This window comes from Prosopis cineraria, unplaced genomic scaffold (genome assembly GCF_029017545.1).
Source record: "Prosopis cineraria cultivar Desert tree isolate PC_DT_omini unplaced genomic scaffold, ASM2901754v1 PC9, whole genome shotgun sequence".
In the NCBI taxonomy this organism is placed as follows: Eukaryota; Viridiplantae; Streptophyta; class Magnoliopsida; order Fabales; family Fabaceae; genus Prosopis; species Prosopis cineraria.
The window spans coordinates 10,206,185-10,224,685 of record NW_026555340.1 but is presented as its reverse complement, the minus strand read 5'-3'; the positions used below and the strand labels follow the sequence as shown (position 1 = coordinate 10,224,685).

The 18,501-nt window shown below is 29.5% G+C and overlaps 1 protein-coding gene and 1 pseudogene across 1 annotated transcript; both read right to left on the bottom strand.

Moving 5' to 3' along the window:
* Positions 1-569: 569 nt before the first annotated feature.
* On the bottom strand, positions 570-1,669 carry LOC129319554 (leucine-rich repeat protein 1-like). The gene is made up of 2 exons (XM_054964658.1): positions 1,354-1,669; positions 570-727 (listed from the first exon to the last, which is right to left on the bottom strand). The coding sequence occupies exons 1-2, from the start codon at positions 1,571-1,573 to the stop codon at positions 570-572; spliced, it is 378 nt and encodes a 125-aa protein (XP_054820633.1). The 5' UTR covers positions 1,574-1,669.
* A 10,913-nt stretch (positions 1,670-12,582) lies between these two features.
* On the bottom strand, positions 12,583-16,801 carry LOC129319553 (MDIS1-interacting receptor like kinase 2-like; annotated as a pseudogene).
* Positions 16,802-18,501: the final 1,700 nt, after the last annotated feature.

Genomic DNA, 18,501 nt, shown 5'->3' with positions numbered 1-18,501 from the left:
AATTGAAGAGGGCATCTCATGATCTAAAATAATTTGAGCCCAAATATAGGTACTTGAGATTGCTCATAAAACTTAAAGTTGAAAGAAAAGCTTCACGAAAGCTTTATTCTGCACAAATCCAACAATTCCAAATGTGTGAGAATAGTTATAAAACCCCAACTTAAAGTGATGGTTTCACCAAACTTTTTTCCACTACTCAAATAATCCAACCATTCTAATGAGAAAGATTGGTAAAATATAAAAGGTAATTGACTGGTAGTTTATTTTCTTCCAAGTACATATAGATGAGATTTTAAAGAGTTCATATATGGTTAGGATGATACCTGCCATTTCAATTACAAACAAATGAAATCAAATTTATAAGGAATGTGGTAGGACCAAAAATATTTTTGGAACCAAATTCAATTGACTTTATTTGTTATAAAGAAAAATTTTATTTAAGAACCACAAAGCCACAATTAAATTTCGTCAATGATTGAATTGAAGAGGGCATCTTAAATTCAAAAGAATTTGATCGGACAATATAGATACTTGAGATTGCTTACAAAACCCAAAGTTGAAAGAAAGGCTTAACCAAATCCTTGTTTCCACTCAAATCCATCAATTCCAGAGGACTGAAGTTTAATAGGTGTGGAAGGAAAGGCTTGCGACTCACCAGTTAATTTGTTATAAGACAAGTTTAGATGTATGAGACTGCCAAGACTTCCAATCTGAGTTGGAATGGTGCCTACAAATCCATCACATAAACTGAAGCAAATTAAAAGCAAGCAAATATAATGAGAAATTTTTTTTGAAACTCATAAAATAATAGTGTTATTTTTTAAAAAGCTTATTTAAATCAGGATGACCTTTATAATTTCAATCACAAGCAAATTAAGTTAAAATTGAAAGGAAAAGGAAAAGGAAAAGGAAAAGTTCGCTCAAAAAAAAAATTGAAAGGAAAAGTAGTAGGTCATCTGGAAATATTATAAGAACGTAACTCAAATTAGAGTGACTAAATTTATTAGTTATAAAACTAATTTAAAAAAAATCATCAATAACTTATATAATTTCATCAAATATTAAATTGAAGAGGGGACCTCACTTTTAAAAGCATTTAACAACAAATATAACTACTCGATATTGCTTATAAGACCCAAAGTTAAAAGAAAGGCTTTATGAAGATCTTGTGATATCATGAAAGATTAAATTATCGTCATGAACAAAAGAATTTCTGGATAAGTATAGGTAGCCAAGATTGCTTATAAAAACCCAAAAGTTGAAAGAAAGGCTTGTCAAAACCTTGTTTACACGCATCATATCCAACAATTCTAATTGACTGCGAATAATTAACAAGTGTGGAAATAAACTCACCAGTAAGATTGTTGTCAAAGAAGTATAGATGGGTGAGATTACGAAGAGTTTCAATTTGAGTTGGAATGCTACCCACCAACCCCATTCCATAAAGACCTAGCCGTTCTAGATTAGGAAATGCAGTGAAGTTAAGATCTACAAGGCGAGGCTGCTGCGGAGGGATACTTGTCTCCAAATCTGAGTAATACTTCCAAGTTCGTTGCAAACTATCTCCTCCCATTCACAGGGGTCGACCGAGTCGTTATGGTGGCTATCAATATTGCTGTAATGATAATTCCACCATTTGTACTGAATCAAAGCATATTTCTCCTCTTCTACAAAGGCAGCAGCATTATAAAAGAGAAATAAGACCATGGCTACAGTCATTGTTGGAGGAACTGACATAAGATTATTGGAGTATGCCATCGTAATAATTTATGAATAGAGTTATCAACAAATGAGTGCAAAGACAAGGTCTTTATAGAAAGCTAGCTAGCTACATTGGCCGAAGCATTTTTACGCATCTTTTTTTTTATTTATTATTATGCTTCATTGACGAGGCGTTCTAAAGTCGAATAAAAGTTTTTTAAAGCCATTATTATTATTATTATTATCTTACATCTGTTTTCTTCAATTATTGTGCTTCATTGACTGGACCACCATAGACCTCCAGCAACATCACGGAATGTTGTTTCTTCGGTGTGCGATAGACATATAATTGCCATGTCAATTTTGAGATAGCATTTTTTTTTTCTTGCCCAAAGTGAGATAACATAATGCGTACAAGTCTTATGTCTGGAAAACAGTGCATAAAATTATCACCTCAAATTTTAAAAATTCCTTATTATCTCCATTTCTTTCATGTAGGCAAAGACAAATTAAACAAATCAGGTTGTATCGAAAATTTAGATTGATGAACAAAACTTAAAATTTGTCGTCCTTTTATTTACTTTAAGGAATTCAAATTTTAATGTATTTCAGACAAAAAGATTTCATCTTTTTTCTAAGACAATTATATAATGTTTACTGTTATTTGATTAGATCGGAGCATTGTTGGATTCAATTAACAGTCATTTTTTTAATATGATGTTTTTATCCTCATAATACGAACCCTCAACGAGAACCATTCGCAACTAAAATTTCTATGATCGTTGCATGATAAAATTATAAACTACTATCACCATTTGAGACTTTTTCTTTTATCTTCCCATTTTTTTACCGTAACTTTTTCCCTCTATTTTGAAGCGATGAGCAGTGTCAGAAAAAGTTGAAAAAGAAAAAGTGAAGGTGAAAGTAAAAATTGTAGGAAATAAATATTTTTTTACCGTTGCATAATCATCAGTTTTAATTTTTCAATTTTGATATTTTCACCACAGATTGTTCGTCATTATTCAATATCAAATCACATATCTTTAGTCCTACCCAAAAAAAAAAAAAACATATATTTAGAAAACGTATTAGTTAAGCTGTCAGTCGGTGACTAACATTACTTTTTTATTTTATAATATAAGGAGTAGAACACTAACAGCAAACATTAACTCCCTCAAGGAAGGTAAAGGCTAGACCTCTCCCAACCAAATAAATTGCTTTTCTCTACATTTTCAAATATAAGAAAAAATAATTAATTCATACAGTTTAAGAAAGTTGGCTAAGTATGATAATTATGTCTAAAATTTAAAAAAAATTTGATTACATTATCCCTATAATTAATTAAAAAGTTTGTTTAGTGACAATAAATATTGATTTTATGCAGGATAATTTGGGAAAACTGTAATAAATGCTTTTTAAAATTTAAAATTAAATAAAAACAAAAGAAAAATAGTGTGGTACGTACACAAGGACTGAGATTTAACTTTCTGGTACTTGTTTAAGTGAAAAGAACCTTTACTACTCACATCATCTTTGGTTTGTGTGAATTAGTTACAACATTTTCAATTTTTAATCAATGTATTATATATATATATATATATATAAACAAGTTCTAAAAGTAATTATATATATATATATAATTGAATATGTATTATTAAATTTAAAATTTTATTTATATAATCTCCTTCTCAGAGAAAATCACCTTTATGAAAGTGTTGGTTGTCAAATGTACTTGAAGTATCTTTATGTAATATATATCTTAAATTTTTTATATTGACTGATGACTTCTTGTGACCGGCAACATTTATACTAAATATAAAATTTACTAATATTTTTTAAGAAAATATAATTCTAAATATTAATTAAAGTAATATACAAATTATTATATGTTTAAAAATATATATTAATTTCATTTGTATTATCAATTTATTTTTATAATAAATACAAGAGTGAAAATAATTTTAAATGTATATACTTTATAATTTTAAAGTCAATGTGGGGCAATTCATTTTTTATGAGGAGCCATTACAATTTTAAAGAGGAGAAAAGTGTAGTTTTGATTAAAAAAAAAAAGATAAGTGAAATGTTTTATAATTTAGTAGAGGTACTTTTTTGAAGGTTGGTTAGTCCTTGTTGATCACTATATTATATTCATAGCTTATGACTCATTCAAAGGGAATTATTTTGTGAATGTCATAGAAAGTGAACCTAGACAAGATTAATGTGTGAGGAACGCTGGAGAATATTTTTAAAAGACTAGCTCATTAAAAAGAATATTTTTTCACTTATAAACCACACTTTATTTGTAAAACTCTTTAATATATGGGACTCGTACCATTTGAGAGCTGATGGGCATGACAGCTTTGATTCATAGCACTTCACTTGATTCATTATTGATCAGAACCTTTCATGAGTCTTGTTTTTAATATTGGTTTCTGAACGAAAGTATCAATATCTAAAGAGACAATTCATTCCAAAAAAAGATTATTGTCATATTGGGAGGGATAACCCTCTAGTTTTATAAATCAGACTTTATTTGTGAAGCTCCTCAATATGAACTCATATAACAAGAAATGTCTATTGATTTGCTTTTAAAGACTAGACTTGGGCTCTAACAGAAAGTTAATGATGACAAATCCTATGTTACGTTGTAGAATCTTCTTATCCGTGTTTAGTTTATCTTTGAAAATTTCATCATATCTTATTAAATTTCTTCTTATGTTGAAGATATTCTTATACAAATATAATATAACTTTTTTGTATCAAACGATCGAAATTTCTCATTATTGATAGAAGTTAGTTATAAGGAATAAGAACTTCTTAAAAATCCAGAGATTAAGTATCCCTCAAAATTGCTGGCAAAAAAAAAATTATCCCTCAAAATAAAAAGTGGTAACTTTTATTTTCAAAAACAAAAAGGAACAATGATGCTAAAAATTGTACGACAATACAATCACCACTTTTTATTTCTCTTTCTAATATTTAATTTTAACTTCACATATACTCTTTTCATCATTATTCAATGTCACTTAATGGATCAAACACGCTCTTAAAATATCTTTAGAAAACACTGATGCAAAGAACAAGAAAATTGTCTTTGGCAAACTTGTTAGTTAAACTGTTTATCACCAATTAAATACATTTAGAATTCATTACTCATATATCCTTAGTTCCTTGTATATATCACCGACTAAAACAATTGAGGAGTAATTTATTAGATTTAGTCACAACATTTTCAATTTTTAATAAATAATTAATGTATAATCTTATATACCTGGAAAGGGTTAACGTGAAGAACACAATGTAAAAATGTTATGAGCACAAGTATAGAAAAAGAGAGTCTATTTTAAGACATGCACAAGGCTCCTCAATATGAAATTTATATATAACAATGCAATTGTTATAGTTTTTGTGTGTGTGAAAGAAAAGTCTTAGCTTGCTCAAGTGGGAAGCCAATGAAGTGGAAAAATGTCAATTTCCCCGAGTGTGAGCTAAACGTAGTATTGGGCACTTTAAAGTCGACTTATTATAAGTGTAATCCAATTACTAATACTAGTATTATTTGGTAAATTATTGTTATTGTTGTCATTACGGAAAACATAATCATTGATACCAACAGTATAGTTTTTTTTAGGTTTTTTAAAGTCCCTGTAATTTGTTTTCAGTGTTTCAATCCTTATGGTTCTTGTAATTTAACATTGTTAGACCAATGTAATAAATGCTACTTAGTCTTGTTAAAACTATAGAGACTAAAAAAAAAAAAAAAAAATCATAGGGACTAAAAACAAAACTTAATGAAATTATAGAGATTGATGATTATATTTTTCCTTGTTGTTATTATTATTCTAGCAAGTGGATGGACATTAATTCTTTATTTACTTTGGTGATATTATGGTTTTTTTTTCAAAAATAAAAGAGTAAAATACAATGGCCTCATTTCTACATGTTTTACTTAAATTATAGAAACCTCCTATTTATTGTTAAAACCTACACTTTAGTCCAATTATTAACCCCGTTAGGAATATTCTGTTAAATATTTCAAAATACTTAAATTTGTAATTATGTTGAAAATTTTAAAATTATTATTTTACTCTTATAATTTAATTGTCTGTTATCTCCTAATTTTAAAAACTTTAAATAATTATGTTCATATTTAAAAAATAATTTAAATTTTTTGTTAAAATTAAAAAAATAGAAGCAAATATAAATCGTTATGATCAAATGAGCGTAAAGCTGGCAGGAGTCTATGTAAAAAGCTAGCTAGGTTGGCCAATAATGGCCATTGCATTTTCCTAAAGTTGTTGATGCGCATGTCTTTTTTTTTTTTTAATTATTGTGCTTCATTGACGTACAGCTTTTGAATTTTTTCCCTGCTTATGTTCTTCTCTCATGATTTTAAAGTCATTGGATCATCGTCATCCAAAAACTTCATGGAATGTAGTATCTCAGATTGTGTTGGGAATTAGATATTTAGATTTGGTTTGATTTTATTCCTAGAATTTAATTTTAAAAACTAGTTTATAATTCAATTTTTAAAAGTTATCTTTTAAAATAAAACAGCACAAAAATATCTTCAATTGAAACATTTGTCTCTATTATATACTAAGTTTATTATAAATATTATTGGCCTTCGTTAATATTAAAAAGTCTTCAGTCTTGGGTCTGAGATGGAAAATGGAAGCGCACAAAAGTCACGGGAACTTTGAAAATTACTTATTATGGTCATTTCTTTATCATTAAGTTTAAACATATATCCCTAAACTTAAATAATGTTATATCTTCAAAATTCATGGCTTGGTTTAACTCTAATATATATTTTTTTATACAACTCTAATGTATTTTTAACTAAAACGTATTTTTATAAAAAGCAATAGTTCAGGTTAATTGAAGATTTTCTAGTGCAAATATAAAAAATTGACCCAAATATAATCTAAGTTTTTTGTTTCAAAAGAAATTTCCCATTATTTATAAATTTATGATTTATGATGAATAAATTGCTTATTAAACTTCTGGTGATCAACTTTATTGTTGGAGATACTGATATAACATTATTGGAGTATGCCATCATCAATAATTAGTTTATGAATAGATTGTTATGATCAAATGAGGGAACAAGTAAGGTGTTCATAGCAAGGTAGCTAGGTTGGCCATTGCATTTTCCTTCACTTTTTTACTCGTCTTTTTTTATTGGTCTGCTTCATTGACGAGGTGTTCAAAGTCGAATAAAAGTTTTATAAAGCCATTACTAATTATTACTTTCTTACATATCTTTTTTTTATTATTATTATTGTGCTTCATTGACTGGGCCATGGCCATCCAGCAACTCATGAAAAGTAGTTTATTCGATGAGGGACAGACATATAATTGCCATGTCAATTGCGAGATCGCATAATTCTTTATTATTATTATTATTATTATTTGTTGGCCAAAGCCTGATGACATAAATGTGTGCAAGTCTTATGTCTTGAAAAAAAAGTGCATAAAAATCACGTCAAGCCTTGAAAATTCCTTATTATCTCCAGTTCTTTCATGTAAGCGAAGGCAACAAATCTGTTTGTATTGAAAATTTAGATTTGAAGAACAAAAGTTAAAATTTGCTACCCTTTAATTTATTTTAAGCAATTCAAATTTTAATGTATTTCTGACAAAAATATTTTATATTTTTAATATAATTATATAATGTTTAGTGTTATTTGATTAGATCGGAGCATTGTATAATTATATAATTATATTTAAAATGAACAGTAATTTTTAAATATATGTGTTTAGTGTTATTTTATATTTTATATGATCTGACATGATAGATGAGATTTGGTGTTTTTTGCATATCATATGAGAAAAGCTCCAATAGTCGTTTGATTAAAATGAGGACTGCTATTGTGCCACATTAGACATTTATTGAGTTATTAATAGATTTTTGCCACTTATTGGATCCGAATTCTATTATTTTCTAACTTACAATATAATATTGTACCAATCTGGATTTCATTCTTTTGGAGGGTAAATATCTATCGATGAATATATAAAAAGTAGGCTTCAGTTTGGAATAGTTGGCTTTCAGAAATCAAATATGGGTTCACCCAGGTTGGATTTTATTATTTTTTCCTTTTTATTTTTCTTCCCTTTTCTTTGAATTGTAAACCTTAAATCTAATTTAAATCCCTTAATTAATATTTTTAACATTATTTTATTTTATTATTGTCATAAAATTATAATTAATATTTGTACAAGACATATGCATAAGATTTTATGGATGAATATTCCGTTTTAATGACTTTTTTATTTAAATATTATATATATATATATATATAAATATGAATATTTTTGAATATTTTAATTATATTATATTATTTCAATAATATTTTAATATTATTATATTATTTTGGCGCCAGTTTATCGACTCATTGCTAGATCAGGTCAACAAATTCAATCGTACATAGGAATATAAATGTAAATGAATTATTCTTAGCCCATGAGCCCAACACAAGGGCTAATGAAGTAGGTGATCAATTACCAACAAAGATTGGTCAAGTTGGTAAGGATTTAGCCCATCATTTACAAAGTCATGAATCAAATCTCATTGCCAATGTTAAAACATTGCTAACAGACAATCTATAAGTATTCCTACATGCACTCATTGAATTTGAAAGCATACTCTGACGCTAGCAAGTTCTTAAGAGTTGGGACCCTATTCACCTAAAAAGAACTTTTTGTTGGCAAAACAAAAAAAAAAGTAAATGATTTTTTTTAATTCATGCATCAGTGCCATAATTTGAATTTCATACATGGTTTAACTTTTTTACTAAAACTACATGAAAGGCTCAGTTCAGTTGATTAAACTACCACAAGGACTTTCCTTAGGCCACATACATTCCTAAAGCTATCTTTTACAGAAGATTTCACATACAACATAATGCAACTATCAATATTTTTCCCTTTTCTTTTCTTTTCTTTTTTTTTTTGCATAACAGCTACAGGGAGCTTAGATCTATGATTCCTTTTTTATCAACCACTAAATGTTCCAAAGACTAATTAAAAGGGGTTGGATTTGGCAAAAGAACCTAGTCTCTCACAACCTAGTGAACTAATATTTTCATTTTTTCTAAAAAAAATGCTCACATTTAATGTCTGACCATTCTTCAAATAACATAACTTTCAATAAAAAAGATACTTTGTGCACAATTAGAAAAAAGGTTCCAAAGACTATGAAATGTTATGCTTAATGTTTTTTTTTTGTTAAATGCAGTTCATTAATTTCGATTTAATTCTTGTGGAGAGCATTTTAATATTAAACTAAGAAGAAATTTAGTGTTATAAACCAAACTTGAGAACCAAATATATGTTGGTTCGTTTCTTGCTAGGATCAATATGTACTTCCATATTCATTAGAAAAATCATACACAATAATGTTAGACCTCAGAATGAATGATATGTATATTTTGATAATTTCAAATATAAGAATCAATTTATAATAATTATCACTGAGAAATGAATATGTGCTTATATTAAAGATGTGGACTAGTGATTATTTTTCCAACTATGTATCACAGGAGATTATGAGCTTGAAAGAGATATTTGTAAATCTTATATCACCATTAAGCGTGAAAATAACGAGCTAAATTATTAAAGTGACACCTAAAACAGGGTAATAACATATAGCAATGATGAATAAAGTTCAAATTTGATAACTGAAACTTTAATAGTAACGTATCTGTTTTTTTTTTTTTTGGTTCCAGCTGCCAAATATTGCTTCTCATCACTTGTATCTTCATCTAGTACACTTCTATGAGAATGATACATCACATAATAGATTATGAACTCGTAAGAGATTAATAGTCATTGTACATATCATTACGTCTTATTATCATTATCAAAAATGAAAATAAAATGCTAAATAAAACAAAATAAACCAAGGCACTGACCAAGAATTGTTATCAAATGCAAATTGATAAGTTGGAGATATTACTAGTATCTTTGATCTCTGTCATGATCACCAGCAAATCAAATCCAAGAATTGATAATATAAGCACAGGTAATCTGATTGCTGCAGAAATTTATCCTAAAAATACCGATAGAAGGTTCAAATATCAGATTACAAGCTTACCAACGTGAAAGAAAATGCAGAAAGAGAAGGGAATAGAAATGTCACAGAGAGAGAGAAATTCCAAAAGGTAGGACCAGAGAGAAAGCATCACAATATATTCCACACCCCTTTCCACTTAGCCTCTGCTCATAATATAGTGTAACCACCTTGCTCGACTCACATTCCACTTGCCACACTACCTCTATAGCAACCTCACATTAAGCATGTATCATTCTCCATTCACTTGACACGTGATCTTTATTGCATACCCATTCAGTTATTCCTTCATCATGTACCATGACAACCCCCTTTTTCAATTGCAAGCTATTATTAGTTCCCATCATTTGCACCCCCATTGGGACTACGTATGCTATGAGAATGTAAAGAGAAAGTGGATGCTGTTTGGCCAGAGTCAAACCTTCATCCATAAAAAATGTTTCAGCTGGATATAGAGAAGGTCTTGGAGGCATTTCAAGACTTTTAACATCATCTGCTTCTAATATCTCTATTACTTTGTTTATTGAAAGACGATTAATGGGTTTTAGTTATATACACTAGAGTGCTATTATGAACATTCTCTTTGCCAAATCTTTTTCCTCTTTTATCAAATCTTCCATGTCCATATCTTTTTCTTCATCAAATTGGTCGTAAATCTATAAGAGAAAGTAAAGTTAGCTTGAATGTTCTGCATGTCAGTTCAAGTTCTTCTTCGACCTATCATTTCCATTAAAAGCATCCAAATTAAAACTGCATACGTCAACCTTATGAGACTCTCTGGTCATACAAAAAATTTCTACAAATTCTATATAAATAATGAAAGAGTTTTATTAAACAAAAAAATTATTTAATACTCAAACTTTTGGTTACATTTGCTCTCATAATTTTTCTTAATTTTTTTTAAAATTTCTATGCCACATGTGCCTACATTTTTTTATGTACATATAAAGAATCAGTTTCCAAGACCATTGCTAAATGTTGCAGATTCTCGAGTTAATAATAATAAGCAAACAACACTGTAAATAACAATGTGCGAGCGTGCGCATATAAAATTAGAAATAAAAACTGAACTCGAGAACAGCTAGCTATTGTTCCATTTTAAAAGTACAAGCTGGTCAGAGTAGCAGTGACAACAGTAACTATGTGTGTGTATCATTTTGTCAAACCAGGCTTCCAAATGTCCTATAGTTAAGTTAATAGTTGAACAAAAAACTTGAACATAAAATGCTTGAAAATGATATCCTTTAATTAACTCTTTATGTTTTTTCTCGACTAATAGGCCCCCAATTACATTACTTCAATCCTTTATATCCCCCCTAAATCATCAATAACCTTATGCTTCAATTTTTTACGCAATGAACAAACCAAAAAGAGAACAGAGAGAGAGAGAGAGAGAGAGAGAGAGAGAGAGAGAGAAATGTACAACCAAAAGCCACAACATAAATGATAATAATTGATAATATAAGTAACCATGCCTCACAAAAATTTCAATCGATAATATTACCTCTGAACAATGCAAAATAACTACCACCCATCATCTTCCCCTCCAATTCAACACTTATTTATTATTTAAATTTCACATCCGTTGACCTCGGGATCTGAGGTTCTTGTTGCCTTCTCTATTGTCTCATCTAAGGCCCAAAATCTCAGTTCTTCATTTCAGTTGGTGGTCAAAGCAATTTAATATAATTCCTCTATATGAACGGCTAAGATTTCTGGGCTCTTCTTTTGTTCTCATATTCTTCACCTCACTTGTTAGTTTGGGTGTTAAAATATCAAATGGGATTGCAAGAAAAAAATGAATTATCCAAAAAGTAGTTGAGATAATCAAGTTCACCATATGGCAAAATTTTCAAATGACTTTAAAAGAAAATTGGCTTTACCAGGCAAGAAAGCTATGTGATTTTGTAACCCATTTCTTCAATATATTTGCAAATGAAAGAATCTAAGGAGGAAAACATACATTGAGTTGTTAATGCGCACGTATGTATGCGGGAACAAAGTTATACCAGTCGAACTTCATTCGAATACACACAGCAAATACATACACTGAGAGAAATAAGTCACAAGGAAATGAAAAACATTCAGTTCTTCCTTTCATGCAGAGAACTAAAAAACTGACTGAGAACTGCACCCATAACCTTCTCTTATGGGAACGTGTGGCAGTTTCTACTCAACCAACTATTGGAGAATATTACATTTGGGCCCCTAAATAAATTGGACATTGAACCCAATCATTTCTCATAATTACGATAAGAGCCCCATTCCCCAATTTGGGCTTTTATATGGGCCTAATCTATCAAGGATGGATAACCCAACAGTAAAGATCCAAAAAAAAACTAATAAGAGAATATCGACACCGAGGCAAGGGGATGATCTACCATACATATGAAAACACGTTTTCTGTTTTCATCTGTACAACAGATAAAATCACCAAAATATATCAAAAGTGTTTTTTTAAAAAAAATTGAGAACAAAATGATGTTTTTCAACAATTTATGATTGTTCCTAATTTGCAATCTTATGAATTTTGGTTTGACTCTTTTAGACCTTTTATATCATAAAATTATTTAAATGTTGACAGCATTGCATACATTTCTTCTAATGCTATTTGAATAAGATATCCTATTTTTGTTTGCCGAACATATTTATCCTAGCCTATAAATAGAAAAAAAAAATATGCCCAACAACTGCTTTTATTGGACATGAATATATATTTATCAGTTATCAAAAGATATAAAACATACATCAAACTTCTCCTAGCCTTATATATATTAGAAAATATCTTGATTCATCAAATACTAGAGTGAAATGTCATTGAATAGAATAGTTAATCCAAGGTTGAAAAATGAGAGCTTGTGAGTGACTTGCTTCATTGTTGGTCGAGATTTTGGTGAGGGATGCAAGCATGCTAGTGCTATTGTGACACAAAGAATTTCATCTTGAGCATCTCTTTGTAATGGAGGTGAGAGACGTGAGTCTGTGATATCTCTTAAGAAAATGCTTTGATTAGAGATCTCTATCAAAGATAGTATTTGTCACGTCTCAAAATCAGAGGGTAACCGGCATAGGATGTGAATCATATCACACATCCCTCAAGCCTTAGATTGAGAAATCTTTTGATTTTAAAATATAATTGAATTTGTACTGAAAACTATAACATACTTAAAAAAATTATTATAATAAAAGTTTCAATATTTTTGTAGAAATTTCAACAGAACTTTTCTTGTAAATAGGATCTCCCAAAAATTATACAACACAATATTTTACATAAAAATATGGTATCATTCAGAAACTTAGCTCCTTCCAGCCAGCAAAAAACATATATCAAAATGTAAACCTAGCTATAAGCTACGTGGAGCACTTAACCTTACTTTTAAAATAAAATATGAATTCAAGTATTTACATAAATAAATAAATAAATAATAATGCTAAGCAAAATTCCACCCAGACCAGTTATATGCCCTTCAGAGGTCAGCAGTGGAATCAGCGTCAACTAATGAATCTGAGACCAAAATAAATTTTTAATGAATAGCATCCCAACAATAAATAATTAAATATGTATAAGACAAATTTAAAATAATTATGTGTGCTAGAGATGATAATTTTTGCAACAAATATTTCATAAAATTCAACATACAAGGACACTATGTAACTTTAAATAAAATCATAATTCATTAAATTAAAGTATTGTATCGAATGTCATTATTATTTAATTTCAATAAAGCAAATAACTGCATTAAATAATTATAAATATGTCATTTATCAAAACTAATGAAAAATAGATCTATCAAATAATTAAAAACTCATAATTATAGGGATTTATCAGAACAAGTAAAAAATATGGACACACAGTCTACGAGAATAAATAACCAAACATGGCTTATGCTACAAAAACAAACGTGGACACACAGTTTATGAGGATAAGTAACCAAATGCAGCTTGAGCTATGAAACAAACGTGGACACATAGTCCACGAGGGTAATGCTAACCAAACGTGGCTCGAAGCCACGAAAACAAACGTGAGTACAAGACCCACGGATAACAAACATGAGAATAGAGCTCACAAAAATCAAACTAGTTAGTTATTTACCAAGACACACTAGGGACAAACGGAACTGCCGTTAGCAATCAGTGTTCTGTATAAAGTTCCCTTCAAATTCATTTTCAAACATGCAAGAAAATCATCATTTTCAAAATAAAATTTTCACTTTCAATGTCAAACTTGCATGAATCATTTTTCCATAACAATTCAATAATTTTCAGAATGAAATCCCACAATCAAAGTTCAAACTTGTATTTATTGAATAACTAACATTTCAAAAGTGATAAAGGTAATTTCGTAAAATAAAGAAGTTTAATCAACAAATTATCCAATACTCACATTATTGTTATAAAATGATTTGCATATAAAAATATAATATTTTAGTAAAGAAAATTTTATTAGAAAATCAGTTAGGATGCTATCTACTTACCTGAAATTTCCAAAATTTAAGAATTCACCTTTTAATGTCAGGTAAATTCTCCTCCTCCAAATATCTTATGAATTAAATTAAAATTTTTAAATAAACTTTGCATAATCTCAATTATTTCCTCCCAACATTACTACCATCAAAATTTAACTAAAGTAAATTTAAAATTTTAGGAGCAAAACTTTACACATAAAAGTCCCTCAGAACTATAATATTCCATCTTAATACCACCTATTTCCTAAGAATTCAAAGAGTTTGATACTAATTTCATACTCAAATTTCCTTTGAAATCTTCAACTTAAATTAATAAAGCAATAGTACTCAACTTGGATATATCATTCACAAGGATAAATAAAATTTAAAAATCAAGTTCCATTCTTGTAATAAGCATTTCAACAAACAACTCATAAGCATCAATATTTAAGTTTTATATCTAAGTTATTCTCTCCTAATTGCACCCTAATAAATTTTCCAACATCAACCAATCCAGACAAAATTTATTTAACTCTAAAATTATAACCCATATGCATGTTATTATCAAGCTTCAAAATAAATTGTCAGCTCAAATTTGAGTCATCTCCTTCCTTCAACAGTACAAGCAATAGCAAAAACAGAGGAGACCATTTTTTTAATCATCCATTCAATGATTCACGAATAGAAACTATGAGAATTAAATGGGCTCAAGACTTCTTTACTCCATTAACATTGGCATACACAAGGAGAAAAGAAGACAACAATTGCAGGGGGAAAATGACAGCCAACAAAATGAACCTCCCATAGCCACTAATCCATTCCCACAACATAGATTCTTCAGATAATAAGAGAAAAGATTAAAGCTTCCACCTTAAGTGACTCATGGTGCCCGAACACAAAAAGAAAGGGAAAATGGCATGCCTGAATAGTAGAGGAAAAAAATGATCACCATGAACAAAGGAAAGATGAGCATCTCAACATTGACGGAACAAGTAAGGGGAAAGAAGAAATCTTAGTTTGCCTATACACCCTCACCGACAGCAAAGAGGAAGAAACCTCACCAATCTGAACAAGGAAAGGAAACAAAACAGAAGCCACGAGATGATTGGTTAGTGGCGGACAGAGCAGCGGAACCTATGTCAGCGACAGTTGGCCACGGAGGGGACAAAGGTGAAGGCACAGTAGAGGATTGAGGAATGGCTAGGTTAAAGCTTTTCTTCTTTCTCTCAAATCTCTCAAAAAATCAAAAAAGAGAGTGCAGATTTTTTTTTTATCAAATTGATTAGGGGCAATTTAGTAATTTTACAAACAAAAAGCAAGAAAATGAAATGCCCTTGCCTTCATCAAATTCGAATACAAGACTTGTTGCCTAAGATTTATACCATCTTCCACTACACTAACAGCCCTTCTAGTGATAAATTTATATATTTAGTTTTACTTCAATTCTCGGGTTATTACAGTATTAAATTTCCAGGATTCCTTCCAATTATTGTTTCTAATGATACAATTCCAAAACTATAAATGTCACATTTTTCTATCATAGATAAAGTGTATGCAAGTTCTGCAATAAATAAACAAAAATTAATTATATAGAACATGACACAAGACAATAAAAGGATAGTAGGGTAAAAAAAAACTAACTTGCAGCAATATAACCATAAGTACCCATTGGAAGAGTTTGATTAGATGAATTGGGATCAAGGATTTTAGCTATGCTAAAGTCAAAGACAAAAGCTTCCATCTTTGAGTTTAACAAAACATTACTACTTGTTATGTCTCGATGGATAATTGGAGGGGTGCAATCATGATGCATGTAGAATAAGGTATTTGCTATTCTTTTAATGGCATTCACCCTCTCGGTCTAATCCAACTCTTTAGCTTCTTCTTCTTTAATCAATACATAAAAGAGGCTTCCTCTTTCCATATATTCATAGATGAGAAATAGGCATTGATTGTGCAAGAAAAATCCATGAAGTTTTACAATGTCACGATGTCGAATTTCAATCATCAATTTCACTTCATTATGAAAACTTCTAGCAAAAGATGAATTTTTATATTATTTTTTATGAAGCTTTTTCAATGCTACAATTTTGCCGCTATAAAGTTATGCCCTACAAACACTTCCATAAGCACCAGTTCCAATACAATATCTCATGTCAAAGTCTTTTATTGCTTCAATGATATCTTCATATGTAATTTTACCATCAAAATTCCATACGAAAAATAAATCTCCATTCTTTAGTGCTCTTATCTCAACTTTTGTTTTCTTGTTTTTCTCCAAAGACCGAAAAAAGAAGAATACAAAAGTAAAGAGAATGACAAGAAAAATTATCATAGGAAGAATGATCTTCATGTAATAATGCATCTTAATATGATTAGAGAAATAATGATTCTTCTCCAGACCAAATAATAACTCTTTGTTACCATTCAATATGTCATGAGAAAATTTATAATATACTTCCCTTGGGACATAGCCATTAAGGGAATTGTATGACAAGTTGATGAATTCTAACTGACCAAGTTCTTTTGGTATGTTACCAGTGAGGTTATTATAGCTCAAATCTATGCGTGACATATGTTGATATGTGCAAAAGCTCAGTGGTATCTCACCACTAATCATATAGTGAATGAAGTTGGTAACTAAAAGTTTTAAAGATTGCAAGTTTGGTAAACTTGCAATAAGCTTGTTTTGTGAGAGATCTAGATTTTCAAGATATAAGAGATCTTCGATTTCTCGAGGAATGATTCCATATATCTTGTTTTTTGATATATTAATAGATCTCAAATATGTGATACCTTTAATCACAGGAATAAGACCAAAAGATTGTTGGAACTCAAGTTTAAAGCTCCCAAACTTGTTAATTTCCCAATATCTTGAGGTATGAGACCAATGAATTGATTGTGGGAAAAATCAAGAATATCTAGTTTTTCCAAATTTGAAATTGAAGAAGGTATCTCTCCGGTGGACATATTTGAAGACAAGTTCAAACATCAAAGAGTGGTTATAAAACCCAAACTTGAAGGAATGGCTCCACTAAACTTGTTTCCAATCAAGTCCAATCCTTGTAAAAGAGTGAGGTTATTGGTAAGTGCAGAAGGCATGTCTCCAATAAGTTTACAGTACTACAAAAATATAAATATAAGACGCCATGAAAAATGACGGTCAAATAAAAACATGTCATATATGAGAGAGGCGGGTGACGGTAAGAAAATAAATGATGGGTGTCCAAAAAACCGTCATATATTGTCAGGCTTTAAACGACAGGTATTAAAAAAACCCGTCATTTATTTCAACCCAACGTTCATTTACTAAAAGGAAAAAAATAAAAAATAAAATTGAACTTTAAATGACAGGTATTCGAACTACCCGTCATTTAAAGTTTAAACAATATATGATGGTTATACAAACAACCGTCATATATTGGTACCCACTATTTCAATTTCTTAAATAAAAAAAAAAAAAATTTTAAAACTTTAAAATGATGGGTGTTTGAAACACCCGTCATTTAAAGTTCCAACAATATATAACGGGTTTTTTAAACACCTGTCATATATTGAGGGCCAACGTTTTAGTTTCTTGAATTAAAAAAAATAAAAAAAAATTAAGCTTTAAATGACGATTGTTTAAAACGACCATCATTTAAAGCCTCAATCATGTATGACGGGTAAACACCTGTCATATATTCATAAATAAATGACGGGTATTAGAATACCCATCATTTATTCTCATTTTTATTCAATTTTTAGACTCATTTTTTCATTTCCACCCGTTCGTCGTCTTTGTTTTTTCTCTTCTTCACTTCTACATGAAATCGGTAGAAATCTCTCAATCTGCCTCCATTGTTGCTATCGACCACCTTAGTCCCTCTCCAACTTGAAAGTGCTCCTCCTACGCCGTCTGTTGCCTCTCTCATTTGCTTCCTCTTTGTGTTTCATCCTCTTTTCTCTAAGATACATGGGTTTGTGATTTCTATGATTTTTCTTCATTTTCTTCCAATATGCTTAGATTTCTAGATTATGGGATTGATTTATTTAATATTATGGATTGTTTTATTAGTTGATTTTTGTTGTTTAAATTTCTCCTCATTTGTTGCCCATTTTAATATTATGAGGTGTCAAAAATTGTTAATGTTTGATGTTTTATTGACTTGAGAGTGATAGTAGATGATATGCTTAGCCTTAGAATGATTATTAAGATAAAAATTAGTGATTAAAATGGGATATTTATGATGATTTTATTTTTCTATGAATTTTAACTGATTTATTTCAATAATT

What these genes read in the sequence shown, in the direction of transcription:
- LOC129319554 (XM_054964658.1), bottom strand. Translation starts at nt 1,573, where the DNA reads ATGGGAGGAGATAGTTTGCAACGAACTTGGAAGTATTACTCAGATTTG. An exon ending in CTTTGACAACAATCTTACTG is followed by an intron (nt 728 to 1,353) that starts GTGAGTTTATTT and finishes ATGGATTTGTAG; the next exon opens with GCACCATTCCAACTCAGATT.